The 18556-nt window shown below is 42.7% G+C and overlaps 1 protein-coding gene and 1 non-coding gene across 2 annotated transcripts; both read right to left on the bottom strand.

Moving 5' to 3' along the window:
- Positions 1–2345: 2345 nt before the first annotated feature.
- RBMX (RNA binding motif protein X-linked) lies at positions 2346–7442 on the bottom strand. Its single transcript, XM_063432002.1, has 9 exons — positions 7336–7442; positions 5499–5622; positions 5171–5277; positions 4434–4560; positions 3807–3926; positions 3606–3729; positions 3401–3523; positions 3232–3320; positions 2346–2749 (listed from the first exon to the last, which is right to left on the bottom strand). The coding sequence occupies exons 2-9, from the start codon at positions 5605–5607 to the stop codon at positions 2442–2444; spliced, it is 1107 nt and encodes a 368-aa protein (XP_063288072.1). The 5' UTR covers positions 5608–5622; positions 7336–7442; the 3' UTR covers positions 2346–2441.
- Positions 5384–5458, bottom strand: LOC134573800 (small nucleolar RNA SNORD61). The gene has a single exon (XR_010085360.1). It is a non-coding gene; the product is annotated as a small nucleolar RNA SNORD61 (small nucleolar RNA).
- Positions 7443–18556: the final 11114 nt, after the last annotated feature.

The raw sequence follows: 18556 nt of genomic DNA, 5'->3' as shown, positions 1-18556 counted from the left end.
TTGCACCTTCTCCCCTGCCGTTACCAAACAGATCCGTGCAAATGTATTTAACTCTTGCTGGGATATCTGTCATACAAATTAAGAGCCACTCTAAAGAACAGCAGCTTCCATCCACAGAGATGCCACCCCCACTTCATGATACTTCGATTTGGGCAATTTGTAAAATGCTTCTGGTGCAGTTTTTAAAGTTATGAAAAGGGATGTGCCACTCATTTGTCTGGTTTCATGCATGATGCTTTTACACGACTCATTCTTTAATGCAGCACCCAGTCAATATTTAATACTCAAATGCAGGGATCTCAAACTAAATGTATCAGGGAGGTACAGGCTAAATATATGAAAGAAGCAGGTATGTGCAGACATGAGCCCAGAGACATACAAACACAAGTTGCAGAATAAACCCTACCAGACACAAATAAAGCCAAAAGAACATTCGCAAACTGCCCCTTCGTATCTTTCCCAATGTAATGTGGCAAAACAGTACTCGAAAGGGAGCACTATTGTAACAGAACTCTCCTGTAGGATCTTGTGCACTGTATGCAGATAGCATGTTACACATAGCACATCCTCAGTAGCTAGTCCACACTACACGATTGATGAAAACAGAAAGCCAAAGTTACTGGACTGTGCACTCAGACATAACTCACCCATGGGTTACAAGAAGGTTGTTGGAGGACCAGAAGTTTCAGACCTATACTCTACTGCATTGCACCATCATTCAGATGGCTTAAATGCTTGTCCATTCTTATGTTACCAGTATTACGTAAACTAGGATCATTAGTCCACAACGATATACCTTCCTCTCATTCAGGAAATCACTCTTGACGTAACCAAGGTTTTTTTCAGGACATCTATTAAAAGAAAAAAGAAAAAAAACAACTTTTTTTTAACACAATTACCCACTAGTACATAGGCTACCCATGAACACAATTACAGGGAGACACCAAAAACTTACCATAGGCTTTAAGCCAACCAACACTGCAACAGTTACTAGGTGTCATGACTTCCATCAACCTGGAAAAAAATAGGTTATGAGAGGAAAAATATATATTAAAAAACCCCCTCCCACTTTAAAATAAAAAACCCAAAAAAATAAAATAAAAAAACAATTTCACAGCTATCACCCTCCCACATTTTCAGTATGCGAGTATCCTTTGAATGCATTGTTGGAAAGGAACATTGGAATCACTTATGGCATGTAGTTTCCACTGAGCACTGCCATGATTAGAATAATATTTTTTTGAGGTCTTCAGTCTATTCAAGTTTTTTGATCACCAAGGGTTGACATGTGTCATCATGATTGCATGTGGCAACAAGCTGCTTTAAAATTAGTGTGCTTTTGATTTTAATGGATATCCGAGGCTAGAGATGACACTAACAGCCTTAAATATTTCACATATGCATGTATATATCTTGCCCCTCCTACTAAATGAAGGTATCAACTTTCCAAATAATGGAGTATATTTTACTATTCCAAGAATAAGGTTTAGATTTGTTATCCAGCAGTGCCTTTCCATGTTTCAATAACTCATTTTCCATTAAGTACAGTAAATCTGTACAATGATGCAGATATGCAGCGCAAGAGTGACTTAGATTGAAAAAAAAAAAAAACTAGTTTTCTTTGCTTACCCTCAGTGCAGTTTCTCAGGCATTTGGTGGCTTATAGTAGAGATTCACTTGTTTTAGGCTTTCATGGTCTTTGAGATGAAGGCATCATTGGATTTGGCTCTTCATTTGTTGTTAGAATGAATCCTTTAAAAGTGACACTACAGATTTGCAAACACATTGAAACAGTAACAGCACATATGGTTGGGTAGCTTCTTTGTGATTGGGACTACTTGTAAATTGCAGCAGGTAATCATGTGATAAAATTTCTTTAGGAGGAGTGGGCACAAGTCCTTTGTTTCACGGTAACAGTAGGTGTGGTGAGTGAATATTATCCATGGTTTTGTATTTAGTGGACTTAAATTTTAGTAATCCAAACAACCCATTTGCTTAACACATTTGTAATTCAGGTAATTGAAGTTAGTGGCTTAACCAGCACACACTTAAAAGTTAAAATGAAAGTTTTATTCATGGTGTTGATCTCCATTGGAACTTGGGTGTTTACAGTTGGGGGAATCATGAAAAGAAATTCAGTGGAGTTTCAGTGAAACTTTACTTTTGAGAAAAAAAAGTTACAACACTAATACAGAGCTCAAACTACACATTTTACATATCAAATAAGTAACAAAACTCGAAGCTTAAGCATTTAACTTCCTCACATGAGGCTAAAATTCACGGAGGAGAAACTTACAGGTAAAAAAAAGTAAAAATAAAAAATGTAAAGATAAATAAAACAAACTTCCTCATAGTAGTCCGCTGGTGGAAGAGGCAGAATAAATGCCATTTTGATTTGTTTGTTATAGAATGTTTTGGTCCATTTTAAATATTTTTTTGTTTTAGTATCTGCTTCTACCACCTCCTCTTTCAGATCTGCTTCCACCACGACCACCACCTCTCGGGACACCCCGACTTGAACTGCTGTATGAATCTCGAGGAGGAGGGTATCCCCTATCCATTGAAGGTGGTAATCCACGTTCTTGCCTGCCAACTCTGTCACGGCCACTTGAGTACAATTCATTTCTGCTGCTTGAGTAACTGTCTCGTCCTCCGTATCCATCACGTGTGCTGCCATAGTCATCATACCGACTGCTTCCACCATATGATGGAGTGGGCCCTCTTGCAGGTGGAGCACTACGCGAGTTACCTGCAGGGTCAATGGTCAGGTAATAGGGCAATACTATGAGTTACATTTCACATTTCAATTTGATAGTGCAGCTTATTACTTTCCTGTAATCTGAGTGTGGGTTTTGTAAGGGCTGCAGTGTTGGGAATTTCTAGTAGAGGGAATTGCATTCTACACGTTAAAAATAGAGTTAGGCTATTATTGAGAAGGCACACTTAAGTCATCTCATTTGTGCTATGATCTCCAGAACAGCAGCGTTAAAGGATAAAAGTCTGCCACATGATATCCGGGAGTTGCATTTGCTTCACTTGGAGCAATGATTTGATCTTGCTGCAGTGCAACTCAAAATTAGCATTCCATGTATGGTAATCTAATTTTTGCCTCGGCCTCACATAAACTAGCAGTGTTCCATTTCCTATTGTAAAATTTGTATCTTCACCGTAGGCATTTACGTATCCTGGAAAATAGAAGACTGTAAAAAAATAAAAAAAATTACACCTTACCATAGGGCTCATATGAGTCTCTGTAAGAACCTCCACTCGGGTGGTCTGAGTAGTCTCTGTCACGGCCACCACTGTAGCCATCACGATCACTACAACAATAAATAAGAAGTTAGCACATGTTCTTCAATGCTTATTAAAAGAAAAGAAACAAAACCAGAGTATAATTTACCTGTAGCTTCTAGAACTGTAATCATCACGTGAACCTGAGTGACCATAATCTCTATAAGCATAATCTCTTGGGGGTGGTGCATAATCTCTTGAGTCTCTAGAACTTTGATAATCTCTAGAGTAACTAAAAAAAATAAAATTCATACATTAATGCCTTGAAGCAAACACCCACAGCAATTTCAAAATGTGTACAAACATTGCCATACCTGTCATATCTATCCTTTCCACTGTAGCCATCATCTCTTGGTGACATGTAAACATCTCTGCGAGATGGCAGAGGCTCTCTTCGTGGAGGTCCTCCATATCCATCCCTTTCACGTGACAATGGTGCTGTAAAAACAAGTTACATGAAGCACGTGGAAGAAAAAAAAAAAATTATACCCTCCCCCTATTGTTCCACATCTTACCTCTCCCACTCATTCCACTACTGCGAATGGGACCAGACGGAGCAGACCTTTTAGGTGGTGGGCCACCACTTCTAGGAGGGGGACCCCTTTTTAGAGGCATTTGACCTCTTGAAGAGCCACCTAGAGAAAATAAAAAAAAAAGATGAGTCAGATGCCAATATCTTTTTATCTTAAATGGTAGATTAACATAAAGGAAAGTCTGTAATACAAAAAAGTATTCCCAACACTATAGTGTTAAACAAATGTGTGCAGAAACAAACAGTCTCCACATGAAACTACCACACTAGAGTCTTAATATTTTCTTTGTGTGTAATGTTGCCTCTTGGGCTGAAATTTTATTCGGGGTCAAGTCAATTTTATCCACATTTTGAAACACCAGGGAAAGTGAGCCAAACTCTTAAACGTCGATTGCCAAGAGAGATAGAAAAATAGATACACATACAGGTCACCTGCATGACCTAAAAAAAAAATAAAAAAAACCACACACCACTAACTCCCACTGATGCCAGTAGGCAGTGACAAATAAACAAGTGAGCCTGGAATGTCCTTTTGTATGTCTAGCCAAATGCCAGAGTTTGCAATTAATGTTTAAAATGTATTTCAGCTGTTTTGCACATAACACAATACCTCCTCTTGATCCTCGAAGACCTCTTGGGGGACCACGGCTTCTAGGTGAAGAAGGTGGACGTCTGCTTCCTGCCCCAAATAACGGTTTTGTCGCTTGTTCAACTTTGATTGGTTTTCCATCCAAAGCCTACACATGAGAAACAGTCAAACTGTCATAATGAACATAAAATATGCAGATTCCCTTCCCCTTCACAAGAAGTGAGCTATCGTTTGAATGGCTAAGTGCCACAAGTTTAAACTATCCTTGAACCTAACATTTCTGTAAGCAGGCTCATACAGCCATTTAATGAAAAAGTGTACCCAGGCAAATGCTTCCTTAACCCCTTAAGGACACATGACGTGTGACATGTCATGATTCCCTTTTATTCCAGAAGTTTGGTCCTTAAGGGGTTAAAGAAACACTCAAGACACATTGCACTTCAGCTTTGTGACACTTAAGTACAGATTTTAACAGAAACCAGCACTTTATAAACACCTCATCAGCTGTTTTCTTCAACAGAGCAAAGTACAGATGCACTTGTCTGCCTGTTCCCTTCACAAAGACCTGCATTACAACTCAGTGTTACGCAAAAGGAAAGCTACGCTCACAACTTCAGCATAGAGGCTTCTCAACAAAGATCCTCTGATTGGCGTTTTCACTTGCAGACAAAGCCTGGGTTAAGGAAAGGTCTTGCAAAGGCTGACTAGCACAGGGCTGCAACATAGAAGTTAATGTAACCTTTGCAGTGAAAGCTTACCTTTCCATTCAGTTCTCTTACTGCATCCTTTGCATCGCCAGGACTCTCAAATGTGACAAATGCAAACCCTCTGGATTTGTTCGTTTCACGATCTTTCATTAGAAGAACTAGGAGGAAATTAAACAAATATTCAGCTATACAACACTGTCATTCAAATAACTTGTGATTATAATTTAAATTAAATATTAGAGGACTGCACAAAATCCAAAGATAAAGCTCAGAACTTCTTAGAGGACAGGTAGGCTTTATCAGTTCATAAATTGATCAATGCCAAGAGTTCATCACTGCTTGTTATGAAATGTTAGGTTCAAATTAATTTGATATTCACCTTCTATAACACGGCCATATTTACAAAACACGCCCTCCAATGCCTTCTCATTTGTTTCAGTGTTTAAGCCACCAATAAAAAGTTTGCCTGGACGATCTGCTTCCACCATTTTGATAGAATTAGTCTGTAACAAAAAGCAGTTATTAGTAGCAGCAATTGATTTTAAGACTTAAAAAATAAAATTAAAAAAATTGCTGTGCATAATAACTAAACTGCTAACAGACAAGTTACACATCAGCAGTATCGGCTTGATACACTATGTCAAAGAGTTCCACAGGAAAAATTATTGGGAACCCCTGCACTAAAGTAACAAACTGCTGAATGTTTGAGAGTATATTTTACAAGCAGATTGAAGTCATAGGAACGCAATTAGTTTATTTGCAACCAGGATACACGCAGCCAAACAAGCCACCAATTGCACAAACTCCCGAATATGGGTCAAATTGTATCCTAGAAGCAGATAGATGGATCAGAGACTACAAAGATAAATGGAAAAATCATTTCATCGACTGCTGTAGAAGGAAGTTATTGAGTCATCATAAATGCAGATATCCTGGAGGACAACTCACTTTTCCGAACTTTGTACAAGGCACAGAATAATTAATTGCCCACAAGATATTAAAAAGATATTCAGGCTTTAAAGCATTCATCTGTGCAATTTATTTCCCAGTGGGTAAAGTCCTTAGATTGGACACATGCTACAACGCACCTGAGTGACCACAGACAAGCACCACTGGGTTTCTACACCAGGTTTGTCAGAACCTAAACATTTGTCATTAACTCCACTGGAACAGAATTGGAATACCCAAATTGCGATTTTGTGTGTGGACTAACGTAGGAAGCATTGCGTCAAATAAACAGTCCTTGTGCAAGCAATGGCTGTACTTGTAACCACATGTTGCCCCCCCATAGCCAACATGGAGCCCGGACACGAGGACCTCCTCCCTCCCCTCCCCCATAGCCGACATGGAGCTCCCTCGCACAAAATGGCGGCTCAGTCTGCAGACTCCGTGCATTGAGCTCTGTACAAACCGCCCGGATCCCGCAGGATGACAGAATGTCTGTAACCCGATACTAAAGCGGTACATAGAACCCCTTACAGCGCCGGACCCGGTTATAAAGCGATACATAGAGCCCCTTACAGCGCTGGACCCGGTTATAAAGCGATACATAGAGCCCCTTACAGCGCTGGACCCGGTTATAAAGCGATACATAGAGCCCCTTACAGCGCTGGACCCGGTTATAAAGCGATACATAGAGCCCCTTACAGCGCTGGACCCGGTAAAACAGCGATACATAGAGCCCCTTACAGTGCCGGACCCGGTTATAAAGCGACACAGAGCCCCTTACAGCGCTGGACCCGGTAATAGAGCCCCTTATAGCGCTGGACCCGGTAATAGAGCGATACATGGAGCCCCTTACAGAGCTGGACCCGGTAATAGAGCGATACATGGAGCCCCTTACAGCGCTGGACCCGGTGATAGGCTGCAGTAGATTAGATCACCGGCCGCTACAGTCAGTCACAGCCCCCTATAACCCGCATTAATAAATTATATCAAATTCAGCGCCGAGCTAGCGGCCTGGAGCCCTAACACCCCGTCACATTGAGTCCCCCCCGCGCTAGACATCGAGTCTCACTGCACACCGCGCTCCTCTCAAAATGGCGCCGGCCGCCTTCTGAGAGAGCGAGCTGGAGATGGCCGCACACAGGGGAGGGATAGTCCCCGCACACAGGGCGCCGACCCACCTACCGCCGGGCCTGCACCACCGACCGCGATATGCACAATACAGGGATGCAATTCATGTAATGGCTCGAACACCACCAAACAGTACTCACCACACAGACCGGATCACACCGACTCGCGACAGGAATGAACGCAGACAAAAGACTGCGAACGCTTTAAATAGCTCTGACGTTACCACACCAGGACGAGGCTGTAATGCGGGCGGGTGGGAGGGGCGCGAGAGAGAACGCCTTGCTTGCTCGGGTCACGTGAGCTTTTCCCGCCCCTGGGGCTCAGCTTCCTATAGGCAATCACATGTGTTCCTTCCTATTTCCTGCCAATGGTCCTCGGTTGGGGGTGGGGCCACCACCAGCGCCGCCATTTTGATGCAGGTCGAAGTGACTTGTAAAGTGACTATATATATAAAGCTATACAGTGTTATTCACCGCAGGGAGAAAGTTCGAAGTGAATTTCAAATTAAAGGTCACAGTAGCCAGACTGAAAGCAGAGCTGACTGTGTGCATTGATTGATTTTAACTTTATATCCACTTTGAATTCCCTGCAATTCTCACTTTAGTGAATAACCCTGATAGTATTCGGTAACACGGCAAAGGACGGCGTTATAATTGTGCAGCGCTGTGGAATTTGTTGGTGCATTATAAATAAAAAATAATAATACGGGGCCAAATAGTAATATCTGATAATCTATATGTATACATTACTTTTTACACACAGTAAACAAAACTTCACATGATTTACGCCGGTCCCACGTTTCTCGCTTCAATAGGGCCAGGTGTTATTGCTGTTCAAACTGTGCTTTTTGAACCTGGTGTTCCAGCCACCATAAACCTCTACACTGTAGTATTTATAGTGCTTTCCAATAAGGACCAATGAAGCGGGGAGCCAATTTCATAGAAGGCACCCGGAGGCGAATATTCCGCGTGGAAAGCAAAACCCTGTCCCCCACAACATAAGAAGGAGCCGCTCTGCGATGCTTGTCAGCCTGAGCCTTCTGGCGAGCAGCGGAATCCACCAAAGAACGCTGAACCTGCTCCCAAGTATTACGCAAACCAGCCAAATGCTCATCCAGAACTGGCATGCCCTGTGAGGAGAATGCAGCCGGAAGAACAACGGGATGCTGGCCATAGACAACGTAAAAAGGGCTTTTGCCGGAAGAATCATGAGTGGCGTTATTCCGAGCAAACTCAGCCTAAGGAAGAAGGTCAGACCAATTGTTCTGATGGTGGGACACAAAACAACGAAGGTACTGCTCCAGAGACTGGTTGGCACGCTCTGCAGCTCCATTAGACTGGGGATGGTAAGCGGAAGAAAATGAGAGAGAAATACCCATTTCTGAACAAAAGGCTTTCCAGAACCTGGAAATAAATTGGCTACCCCTATCGGACACAATAGATACGGGAATCCCATGTAACCGGAATACCTCTCTAGCAAAGATAAGAGCTAGTTCCCTGGATGTGGGCAACTTGTGAAGAGGCACAAAGTGAGCCATTTTGGAAAACCGATCTACTATCATCAGGATAACTGTGTAACCATTCAAAGGGGGGTAATTCAACAATAAAATCCATGGATAGGTTAGACCTAGGTCTCTCGGGAACGGGTAACGGATGCAGAAGCCCACAAGGAACTCTACGAGAAGATTTCATACAGGCACAAGTAGTACAAGCACCTATATAGTTAGTGACATCCTTGCGTGAGGAATCCCACCAAAAATACAGAGAAACAGCTGACATCGTTTTGGAAATACCAGGATGTCCAGCAGTCTTAGTATCATGATATAACGACAGAATATCCCGTCTCTCGGGAACATCAACAAACAATTTATCAATAGGCCTCTCGCTAGGTGCCATGCTTTGTTTCGCCTGTATGGCCTGCAAGAGGGATGAAGAAATAGACAACATAGTAGTAGCTATTATCCTGTCTGGGTGAGTGACAGGAGTAACATCAATCTCCTGTTTGTCAGCAGTTTCGAACTGTCTGGACAGAGCGTCTGCTTTAATGTTACGATCACCTGGTCTATAGGTGATAATATAATTGAAACGGGACAAAAACAGTGACCACCTAGCCTGCCTAGAAGATAATCTTTTAGCTTCACCAAGGTAGGATAGGTTCTTGTGATCCGTAAAAATGAGGATAGGATCCTTAGTTCCTTCTAACAAGTGTCTCCATTCCAAGACCTAAGATAATAGCAAGGAGTTCACGATTACCCACATCATAATTCTTTTCAGCTTTGGACATTTGTCTAGAAAAGAAGCCACAAGGATGCAATGGCTTTTCAGGCGACTCTCTTTGGGACAAAACAGCACCTACCCCGATATCAGAAGCATCAACTTCAAGAATATAAGGTAGTGAGGGGATAGGATGCTGTAAAATAGGTGCAGAGGCAAATGTAGTTTTAAGAAATTCAAAAGCCTGAAGTGCTTCGGGAGAGCAGACACGAGTATTACCACCCTTTTTTGTCATACGGGTGATAGGCGCTACCATAGAAGAAAAACCCTTAATAAAGCGTCTATAATAGTTAGAGAAACCAAGAAAACGCTGAATGGCTTTCAAACCTTGTGGTAGAGGCCACTCTATGACAGCAGAAAGCTTCTGGGGATCCATACGAAAACCTTTAGCGGAAATCAAATACCCCAAAAACTGGACTTCGGATTTGTCAAATAAACATTTTTCTAGTTTACAATAAAGACCATTAGCAAGAAGGGTCTTCAGGACTGTTGTAACATGTCTGTGATGAGTGTGTAAATCTGTAGAATATATGAGTATGTCGTCCAAGTACACGATTACAAATGTGTGAATAAAGTCTCTTAAGATGTCATTAAAGCGGCACTGTCATGCCGAACTTACCTTTCCTCAACCTCTTCCTCTTCTCCACCTCTCTCGGGATCTGTTATTCTTTTCTTCCTGTCTTCTTTAGTTTTCTTTTAAATCATAAGACAAAGTAGGGACTCTTTGCCTTATGGAGGATTCCTCTGCTTTACCAGCTCTGACCAGCGTAGGAGCAAAGTGTGCTTAATTTCCACTGGTCAGAGCAATTTTCCCATGATCCCTAGCTTTCCTCCCTGTTCCCACAATGCTTCCTGTCAGTATTGCCGAACGTCCTGTCACTTAGACAGAACGCCGGCAAAACTGCCGAATTGCATCCTAACAGAATGAGAAGAGTTTCTCCATTCGTGTTAGGATGCAATTCGGTACTTTGTTTGTATCGGAATTTCATTCTAATGAATGAAACTCCGATCCTATTCATTGCTGTGGCTGCATCTTGCAGCCGCTTAGTAGATAACTCCCTAATTCCCACGGTATCAGGGAGCTATCTACTAAAAAGGCTGAAAGACCTAAATTAGTCTTTCAGCCAAATTTACTAATACTAAGTAAAGATTACTCAGTATTAGTAAATAATATGCCCCTACTCGCTATATCGCGAGTAGGGGCATGTGTAGTAAGCAGTAGTAAAAAAAAACCCTGCGCGGCTTACTGTCCTCCCCCCCTGGCCCCCACACCTGCGCGGTGGGTGGGGGCCCTAATAAAACTTGAGAAACAAGTACTGAGGAGGTATAACAGTAGACAAAGGAGGAGTAATAGGAACATTAATAGAATTTAAAGGGGTGACTTTAATCATACAAGATTCGTGGCAGGCTTTGCTCCATGATTTTAATTGTCCCGACTCCCAGTCGAAAATGGGGTTGTGAGAACGTAACCATGGGTACCCTAACACAATATGAGAAGAGGGAGAGGTGATAACCTGGAACTGAACAGTCTCAAAGTGTAAAACCCCTGTGTACATGAATAATGGTACAGTTTCATGGGTAACGATTGGAGTACTTAAAGGTCTACCATCTATGGCCTCAATGGCCAAAGGTATCTCCCTCTCTCTGATGGGAATGTTGTGTTTCGTAGCAAAACCATAGTCTATGAAGTTCTCAGCAGCCCCGGAATCAACCAAGGCTAGTATGCTTTCAGCTATACAACTCTCTCCCATATGAAGAGAAACAGGGAGAAGCAAACGGTTAGGAGGCAATTTAGGAGACTTAGATATCACACCCAAGGCCAGTCCCCTATAAGGTCTTAGGTGCGAGAGTTTCCCGGAAGCTCAGGACATTCCTTTATCGTATGGTCTCTCCTACCACGGTATAGGCAGAGTCCGTCCCTTCTTCTATGCAATTTTTCAGTATCAGAGAGTTTGGCAACCCCTAATTACATGGGTTCCTCCTCAGATACTCTGAAACTCTCAGGTTTATCAACTTTGGGGTTATTAGGTGTAACTAAACGTCTATTCCTGTTCTTGGTATGGAGCCTGTCACGAATTCTGTTATTTATATCAATGAGGTAGTCAATAAGGTCCTCTAATGCAATAGGAAGCTCCATAGCTGCTACCTCATCCAATATAGTGTCAGATAAACCTTCCATAAATGCAGTAGTTAACCCATTGTTGGTCCAATCTACCTGTGAAGCAAGGGTACGAAACTGAATGGCATAGTCAGCCACAGATCTAGAGCCCTGTTTGATTCTCATTAATGTTCTGGCGGCATTCTTTGACCTTTTAGTGGTGTCAAAAGTTCTACGGAAAGCCGTAAGGAAACTATTGAAATTATGCACCATAGGTCCATTGGCTTCCCAAATAGGATTTGCCCACTCAAGTGCTTTGTCAGTAAGTTGATGCATCAAAAACCCCACTTTAGACCTATCAGTGGGAAAGGAACGTGGATACATCTCAAAGTGGAATTCTATTTGATTAATGAAACCTCTGCATGTCTTAGCTTCCCCTCCATACCTGGGAGGGGGTGTTAAATGGGGCAAAGTATTAGGCATAGTGGATACTTCGGGAAGAAGAGGTGTAGGAGGGTTAGGTGCGGTTGCAGGAATAGTTCTAGACAAGAGCGTCTGGAGAGCCTGAGCTATCTGATCCATACGGTGGTCCTGCTCTACAAACCTAGCCTCATGAGAAGCCATTTGCTGAGCTAAATCTGCGGGGTCCATGGCCCTATCGTAATGTAACGAAAATATACCCCAACTTGCAGGATTCAACTCAACAAAAGACAACACAGAGGAGAGATACGTCTACCGGACCTTAGAATGGCCGGACTCGACGTATATGAGAGGAGACAGAGTCAGGAACGATCCGAGATCAAGGGCACAAAGAGACAGCGTAAACTAGGACTAGCCGGGGTCTGGTACACAGTAAACAGCAAGCCGGTAAACAGAACAGATAAGGATAAAGAGATAACGTATTCAGAAACAAAGCCAAGGTCAATACGAAGGAACACAACTGAACACAACAAGCGCTAAAGGGAACTGCAACAGAAACCACGATAGGGCAAGGACTAAGGGAAAAAGGTGAGTATAAGTACCTTCTAACTTAATGTGATTGGCTCCTGTCATATCCACACCCCCAAAAGGTAAGTGTATGGGGAGTGTGGCATGACAGGGGCCAATGGGAGCCTTTTGCCAATTTAGGCTCCCACTGTTTCTTTAAGAGTGCGCCCGAAACCCGCGGCGCGCTCTTAGATTCAGGCGGGACACGTGACCGCTTCTCGCGGTCACTGTCCGCCTTCCTGTTGCAGCCGTCAGATGAGCCACGCGCGGCTCGTGCAGCAGCAGGAACGCGCGCGGCTCGAAGAGAGGACCGCGGCCAGCCCCTGGATAAGGTAAATAACGCTACACCCGGCAGTTCCCCAGACCTGAATCCAATTGAGCACATCTGGGACATCATGTCTCGCTCCATCCACCAACGTTACGTTGCACCACAGACTGTCCAGGAGTTGGCAGATGCTTTAATCCAGGTCTGGGAGGAGATCCCTCAGGAGACCATCCACTACCTCATCAGGAGAATGCACAGGCGTTGTAGGGAGGTCATACAGGCACGTGGAGGCCACACACACTAATGAGTCTCATTTTCACTTGTTTTAAAGACATTACATCAAAGTTGGATCAGCCTGTAGTGTGTTTGTTCCACTTTAATTTCGTGTGTTACTCCAAATCCAGACCTCCATGGGTTGAAGAATTTGATTTCCATTTTTTTATTTTTGTGATTTTGTTGTCCGCACATTCAACTATGTAAAGGACAAAGTATTTCAGAAGAATATTTAATTCATTCAGCTCTAGGATGTGTTATTTTGGTGTTCACTTTATTTTTTTGAGCAGTGTATATGTCCCTGAGGAAGTTCTCACTTGAGAACGAAACGCGTAGGACCAGCATTTTTAGCACATTTGTGCAATCTACTTTATTTGCCAATAAATATCCATTTGAAGGAATCTCTAGATTGTTTGGTGAGCTGAAAAATACAAGAGCCCCATCTAGAGACAAGTCCTGTATTGAAATCGTGGGTGGCAACCATAAGGCGCTTTTATCATCTCTAACTTGTGAGTGCAATTGCATATCTGCGTTTTTTGTCTATATCAGGCATAATTGCATTGTTATACCTTTGTGTTTAGGTACACCAGCAGGATCCCTAACTTTTTCTGTATCAAACTGTCAGGAATATATGGGGACCTTAGAATGGCTGGGTAACGTCACAAGGACAGAGAGTAATCCGGAATGAGCCGAGGTCAGGGGAGCCAGAAATCCGGAATAGAGAGACTACAAGGACAGAGTCAAAGGAATACAGAAGATAGAATAGTCAAACATAGCCAAAGTCAGAACCAAGAGAAATACACAGTATAAATGCGCTATTGGGTCTATATAGAACCACAACAGAGTAATGAGACATGTCCTGAACTCCCCTTATATACTGGGTTCCTTTCATTTGTAACCACGCCTCCAATATGGTTGAATTCAAACGGTTTAGCAGGCTGTGACATCATTAGCGTCATGACGTCGGCGTGCTTGCGCCTCGTCATAAAGAGGGGTGGGGCTATCGCGGCCAGCGTGATAACCGCTGGAAATACGAGAGGGACTACTGGAAAGGTCCCCAACCTCCTGCAGGATGAATTTAGTGTGTGGCATAGCCTGTGCCAACACATAAAGTACCCTGACACATTTTTATTAATAAACCTGGTTGTTTAGCTCTCTGGTTGTCCTTGCAAATACTCATTGTTGAGCTACATTGGGAAATCTGTTGTTGGACATCCACATAAGCACACACTTTGCAAAGAAGCTTCAGGCCTTTGAGCAAATTCAAGAGCTGGCCTTTCCTCAATTCTTATCCCCTTACTCTCAAATGATGTTGACTGCCCAGGCAATTTGCCGCCAAATGTATATACTGAATTGTGTTATCATTAAAAGGGACACTATAGGCACTAATAACCATTTCATCTAATTTACCTGGTTATGGAGCCTGCAGTCTCATGGCGCTGCTCCTCAATTCAATGTTAAGCCAGTTTCGAAAACTTTTATACTGAATGAGGGTCCCTGGCCAACCACAGCCCTCACACTGGAGGCATGGGTAAGGCAGAGATTACACTCTTTCTTAGCTATACCAATTCATAATAGCATCTGGCAGCTGTGATAGTCTGTAAGTGATGAGTTCACACTCTTAGCCAATCGCCACTGATTATTGCTTTCATAGCAAATGCTTTATCACGTGCAGTACACAGGGAGTGCGCTATTATTTAATATTTAACAATTTATTATGGTTTAGCACAGTAGGTAGGAGCAAGGGACACTGACATTCTATTATTATTGGCATGTATTTAGCACCAAGATACTCTTGTTAAGAAATAAATCTGAATCACGTATTGATAAACTGGTATAGCCTTGTGGATAGTTTTCACAAATAATCACCTGACATTCTTCAGTGCTTTAATGTTATAGAAAGGAGATATTTGACAAGAAATTGACATTGACATACACAAATTAACAAAGGCAAGAGCTGAAGAAGGAAGGGGTAAAGAATTACAAGGCAAATAACAGCATATCAGAGGTGAGGTATGATTAATGGATAACATGCCTCTGTCTCAATAAGCTAGTACAAGTAATGTTTGGAAGAACCGAACAGTGTAAGGACAGAGAACGAGTTGGGCTATGGAGGCAAGGGAACTGACAAGAACAATTGTTATGAGAGAAGCATCACACAGAAAGATGATTTTTTTCTAAAGAGATGAATTTTCAATGACTACTTAAAGGACCACTATAGGCACCCAGACCACTTCAGCTCAATGAAGAGGTCTGGGTGCCAGGTCCCCCCAGGTTTTAACCCTGCAGCTGTAAACATAGCTGTTTCAGAGAAACTGCTATGTTTAGACTGAGGGTTAATCCGGCCTCTAGTACAGGTAAAGGCAACCTTTGGCACTCCAGATATTTTGGACTACACCTCCCATGATGCTTTGTCAGCATTATGGTTGTAAGAGCATTATAGGGCATGTAGTCCACAACATCTGCAATGCCGAAGGTTGCCTATCACTGCTCTAGTGGCTGTCTCACTGACAGCTGATACCGACGGAAACTGACGGAAGCCAAGCACAGAGAGATGGACACAGGTTTCTTCAGGAAGGAAGAGATTCTTTATTCGGTTCACCGATCGGGACTCAGAGGGACTAATGTCACCAAAATACAACAGGTTCTGAGCCCCGGACAATAGTGCAGGCTCCTTATATAGGCATATAACTCCTCCCATATTAAGCTCCACCCACACATTCTCTTGACCAATCAAAACAAATAAGAATTAACTTCCTGCTTGACCGCATGGCTTGTCCAGCACAATGGAGGAGGGGAATACTACATCCTGTATTCTTGCACATGCTCCGTACACTACTGATCGTATCTTGCCACGTGCAACCAACCGACCGATACGTCAGCATATGCACGTACACATGCCACGTGGTAATCTCGGCCTACTAAATTTATTTTTACCGAGATTCCACCACATTCCCCCCTTTGATGCCTCTTGATATTTCACAATTACTTGAGGCATCACTTAACCTTGGTTTGCATACACCTCAGGTTACCATGAACCAGACCAGACTTTTCTATGATGTGAATCCCTCAACACTCCTCTTCCTTCATTGGTTCTCCCTGATTTAGAGCCTCATATTTATATATGGCCATTATCTGTGCTGCAGCCTTCCTTTCTGCTATATTTTCTATCAGGCTTTGCACAGACCTAACTACTAAGGGGATAAGACATGGCAGGAGTAGACACAACATTAAAATCAGTATGACTCCGCCTACCAATGCCTTAAGCCCTCCAACTGCTCATACCAGTTACCAAACCAACTACTTGGATTATACCCTTTCCATACCTGAGTAGGCACATGCGCTAGTTTAACCATATGGCTAGTAAGCTCAGCTATTGCTTGCCCTTCGTCATCTATTTGAAGACAGCAATTGCTCAGGTTAAACTTCCCACATACACCTCCCTCTACTGCCAATAGGTAATCCAAGGCTAATCTATTTTGGTACACTGCTGTCCTCATCCTGGTATTATGCTTCGCTAGAAGATTGAGCGCTTGTGAGGTCTCATTAGTAATTATCTCAACCACCGCCTGTAACCTTATAATGCGGTTGAGCATATAAATTGGGGTTCTATATCCGAAGGTACCATCCTCTGCCCACGTGGCTGGCCCATAATAGTCTATAATACGCTGGGGAGGCCATTCATCATCTTCCCAGGCGCCTATCTCTATGGGTCCCCTTTTCTTCCTATGATTCACATCATACACTTTAACACCCAAAGTCTCACCTGTTTCAATAGGTAACAAGAAGAAGGATGGTTTGAGCATACCTAACACACATGCCCCTTCCCAGTCCTGTGGCAACTCCGAATAGGCCTTCTTGCCACAGATCCAGTACAAATTTGCTGGGGCTTTCCAACTAGATGTGATAGATAAATCAAACCATACGTCCTTTAAATTGGCATATCTTGCAAACGGGTTAGATGGTTCTGAGACATTTGAAGCCGACCACCAAGTTGTATTCTTTGTATCATCATCATAAGCTTTTTGCCCTAGACAAGTTAACTCTCCTACAGAAGTATTAAACAGCATTCCTTTCCTTGCTATGCAAACATAACCTATGATGGAGGTCTTTAATCTCCACTCAGATTTACCTCTAACACTCATCTGATAATCGGCTTGTGAGGATATTAATTGTTCAACTGCCTCAGAACCGGACATTACCTCCTTTGCTTCCCAAGGCCATTGGTCTCCCATGTTAGTACCTCCACACACATAGCAGTTGGTTACATTAAGACTACCGGCAATACTTTCAGCTAAATCTATGAACAGGTTTTTAGCGTTATGGGGGATCTTATTATCTATACTCATCTCTTCATAAAACGAATGGAATACCTGATGAGTTTGGGAGGTTACCGTATCGGTCTCTAACCCTATAAACAATACTGTCCCAGGGTCTAAACCCGTCCCGTATATTTGAAACCCAAATAAGTTACCATATCTATCCAAGAATTGGTCAGGATTATTTATAAGAATATGGACTGGATTGCATTCCATAGGCTTACAGTATGTATTGGTAGGCAACTTAGTCACAATCATGTCCTTGTCTGCTGTCTGTCCCCAAGTTGCCCACCCCACACAAGACCAATATGGGCAAAAATTATAATCCCTATTTGGGCATCTAGGACTCACATACTTATTTTTACTACTGGGACAAATATATTTATCATTAGACCCATACGTTCTCTCCCATCTAAGATCCCCACATACATTCCACGGCTTTCTACCACTTGATATTGCTTTACATGCATCAAATAGCAGAACACCCGAAGAATGTACGGATTCTAACACTGTTTTGTTTATTAGGGTCCCCTGAGGATCTCCATTCCTGAGAGTCAACCAAATTGTACGGGATGATACTCTGGATTGAAGCACTTAGGTTCTCCTATCCCTAAATGGCATACACTATACTCTACATTTAAGTATCTACACCTGGACACATCACCTTTACATTCATATTGCGAATGCCAAATTAGGGTCTGGGAAATATGGTTACCTGTTCTTGTAGTCTTAATGCATACCTCACAGCTAGGAGTGTCGGTACCTCTACCTTCCTGAATATAAAAATACATATAAATAAACATTATCACAAATACATCTTTCGTCGGCTGCATCCTCAGTCTTCGTCCGTGCGATGGCACCTCAGCTTCCAGGATGTAAGGGCTGCAGGGAATGGAGTTCTGCTCGTCTTCACAGGGGTCCCTTCGAGACTTTCCTGGCTTTTTAATTACACGTTGGTGAGCAGACAGGCTTTATTATGGCCGTCTAAATACTCACTTACCAATCTCTGAAACAATAAAATTTGTAATCCACAAGTTTCCTCGTTACTCCGACTGAGTCGTGCGTTTTAATCGGATCTTGCAGGGATTCTCTGGATCTGGTGTAGCTTGCCAAGAATCTACCGCTGCTGGTTTAACCCTGGAGTGA

The sequence above is a fragment of the Pelobates fuscus genome, chromosome 9, assembly GCF_036172605.1.
Source record: "Pelobates fuscus isolate aPelFus1 chromosome 9, aPelFus1.pri, whole genome shotgun sequence".
Taxonomy (NCBI): domain Eukaryota; kingdom Metazoa; phylum Chordata; class Amphibia; order Anura; family Pelobatidae; genus Pelobates; species Pelobates fuscus.
This window is presented reverse-complemented; position numbering and strand designations above follow the sequence as displayed.

Bases quoted from the DNA above. Each gene is read 5' to 3' on its own strand.
- RBMX (XM_063432002.1), bottom strand. From the start codon at position 5,607: ATGGTGGAAGCAGATCGTCCAGGCAAACTTTTTATTGGTGGCTTAAAC. The intron at 4,561-5,170 runs GTAAGCTTTCAC...TCTCATGTGTAG, and splicing joins TAAGAGAACTGAATGGAAAG to GCTTTGGATGGAAAACCAAT. The intron at 3,524-3,605 runs GTATGGCAATGT...TATTTTTTTTAG, and splicing joins GGAAAGGATAGATATGACAG to TTACTCTAGAGATTATCAAA.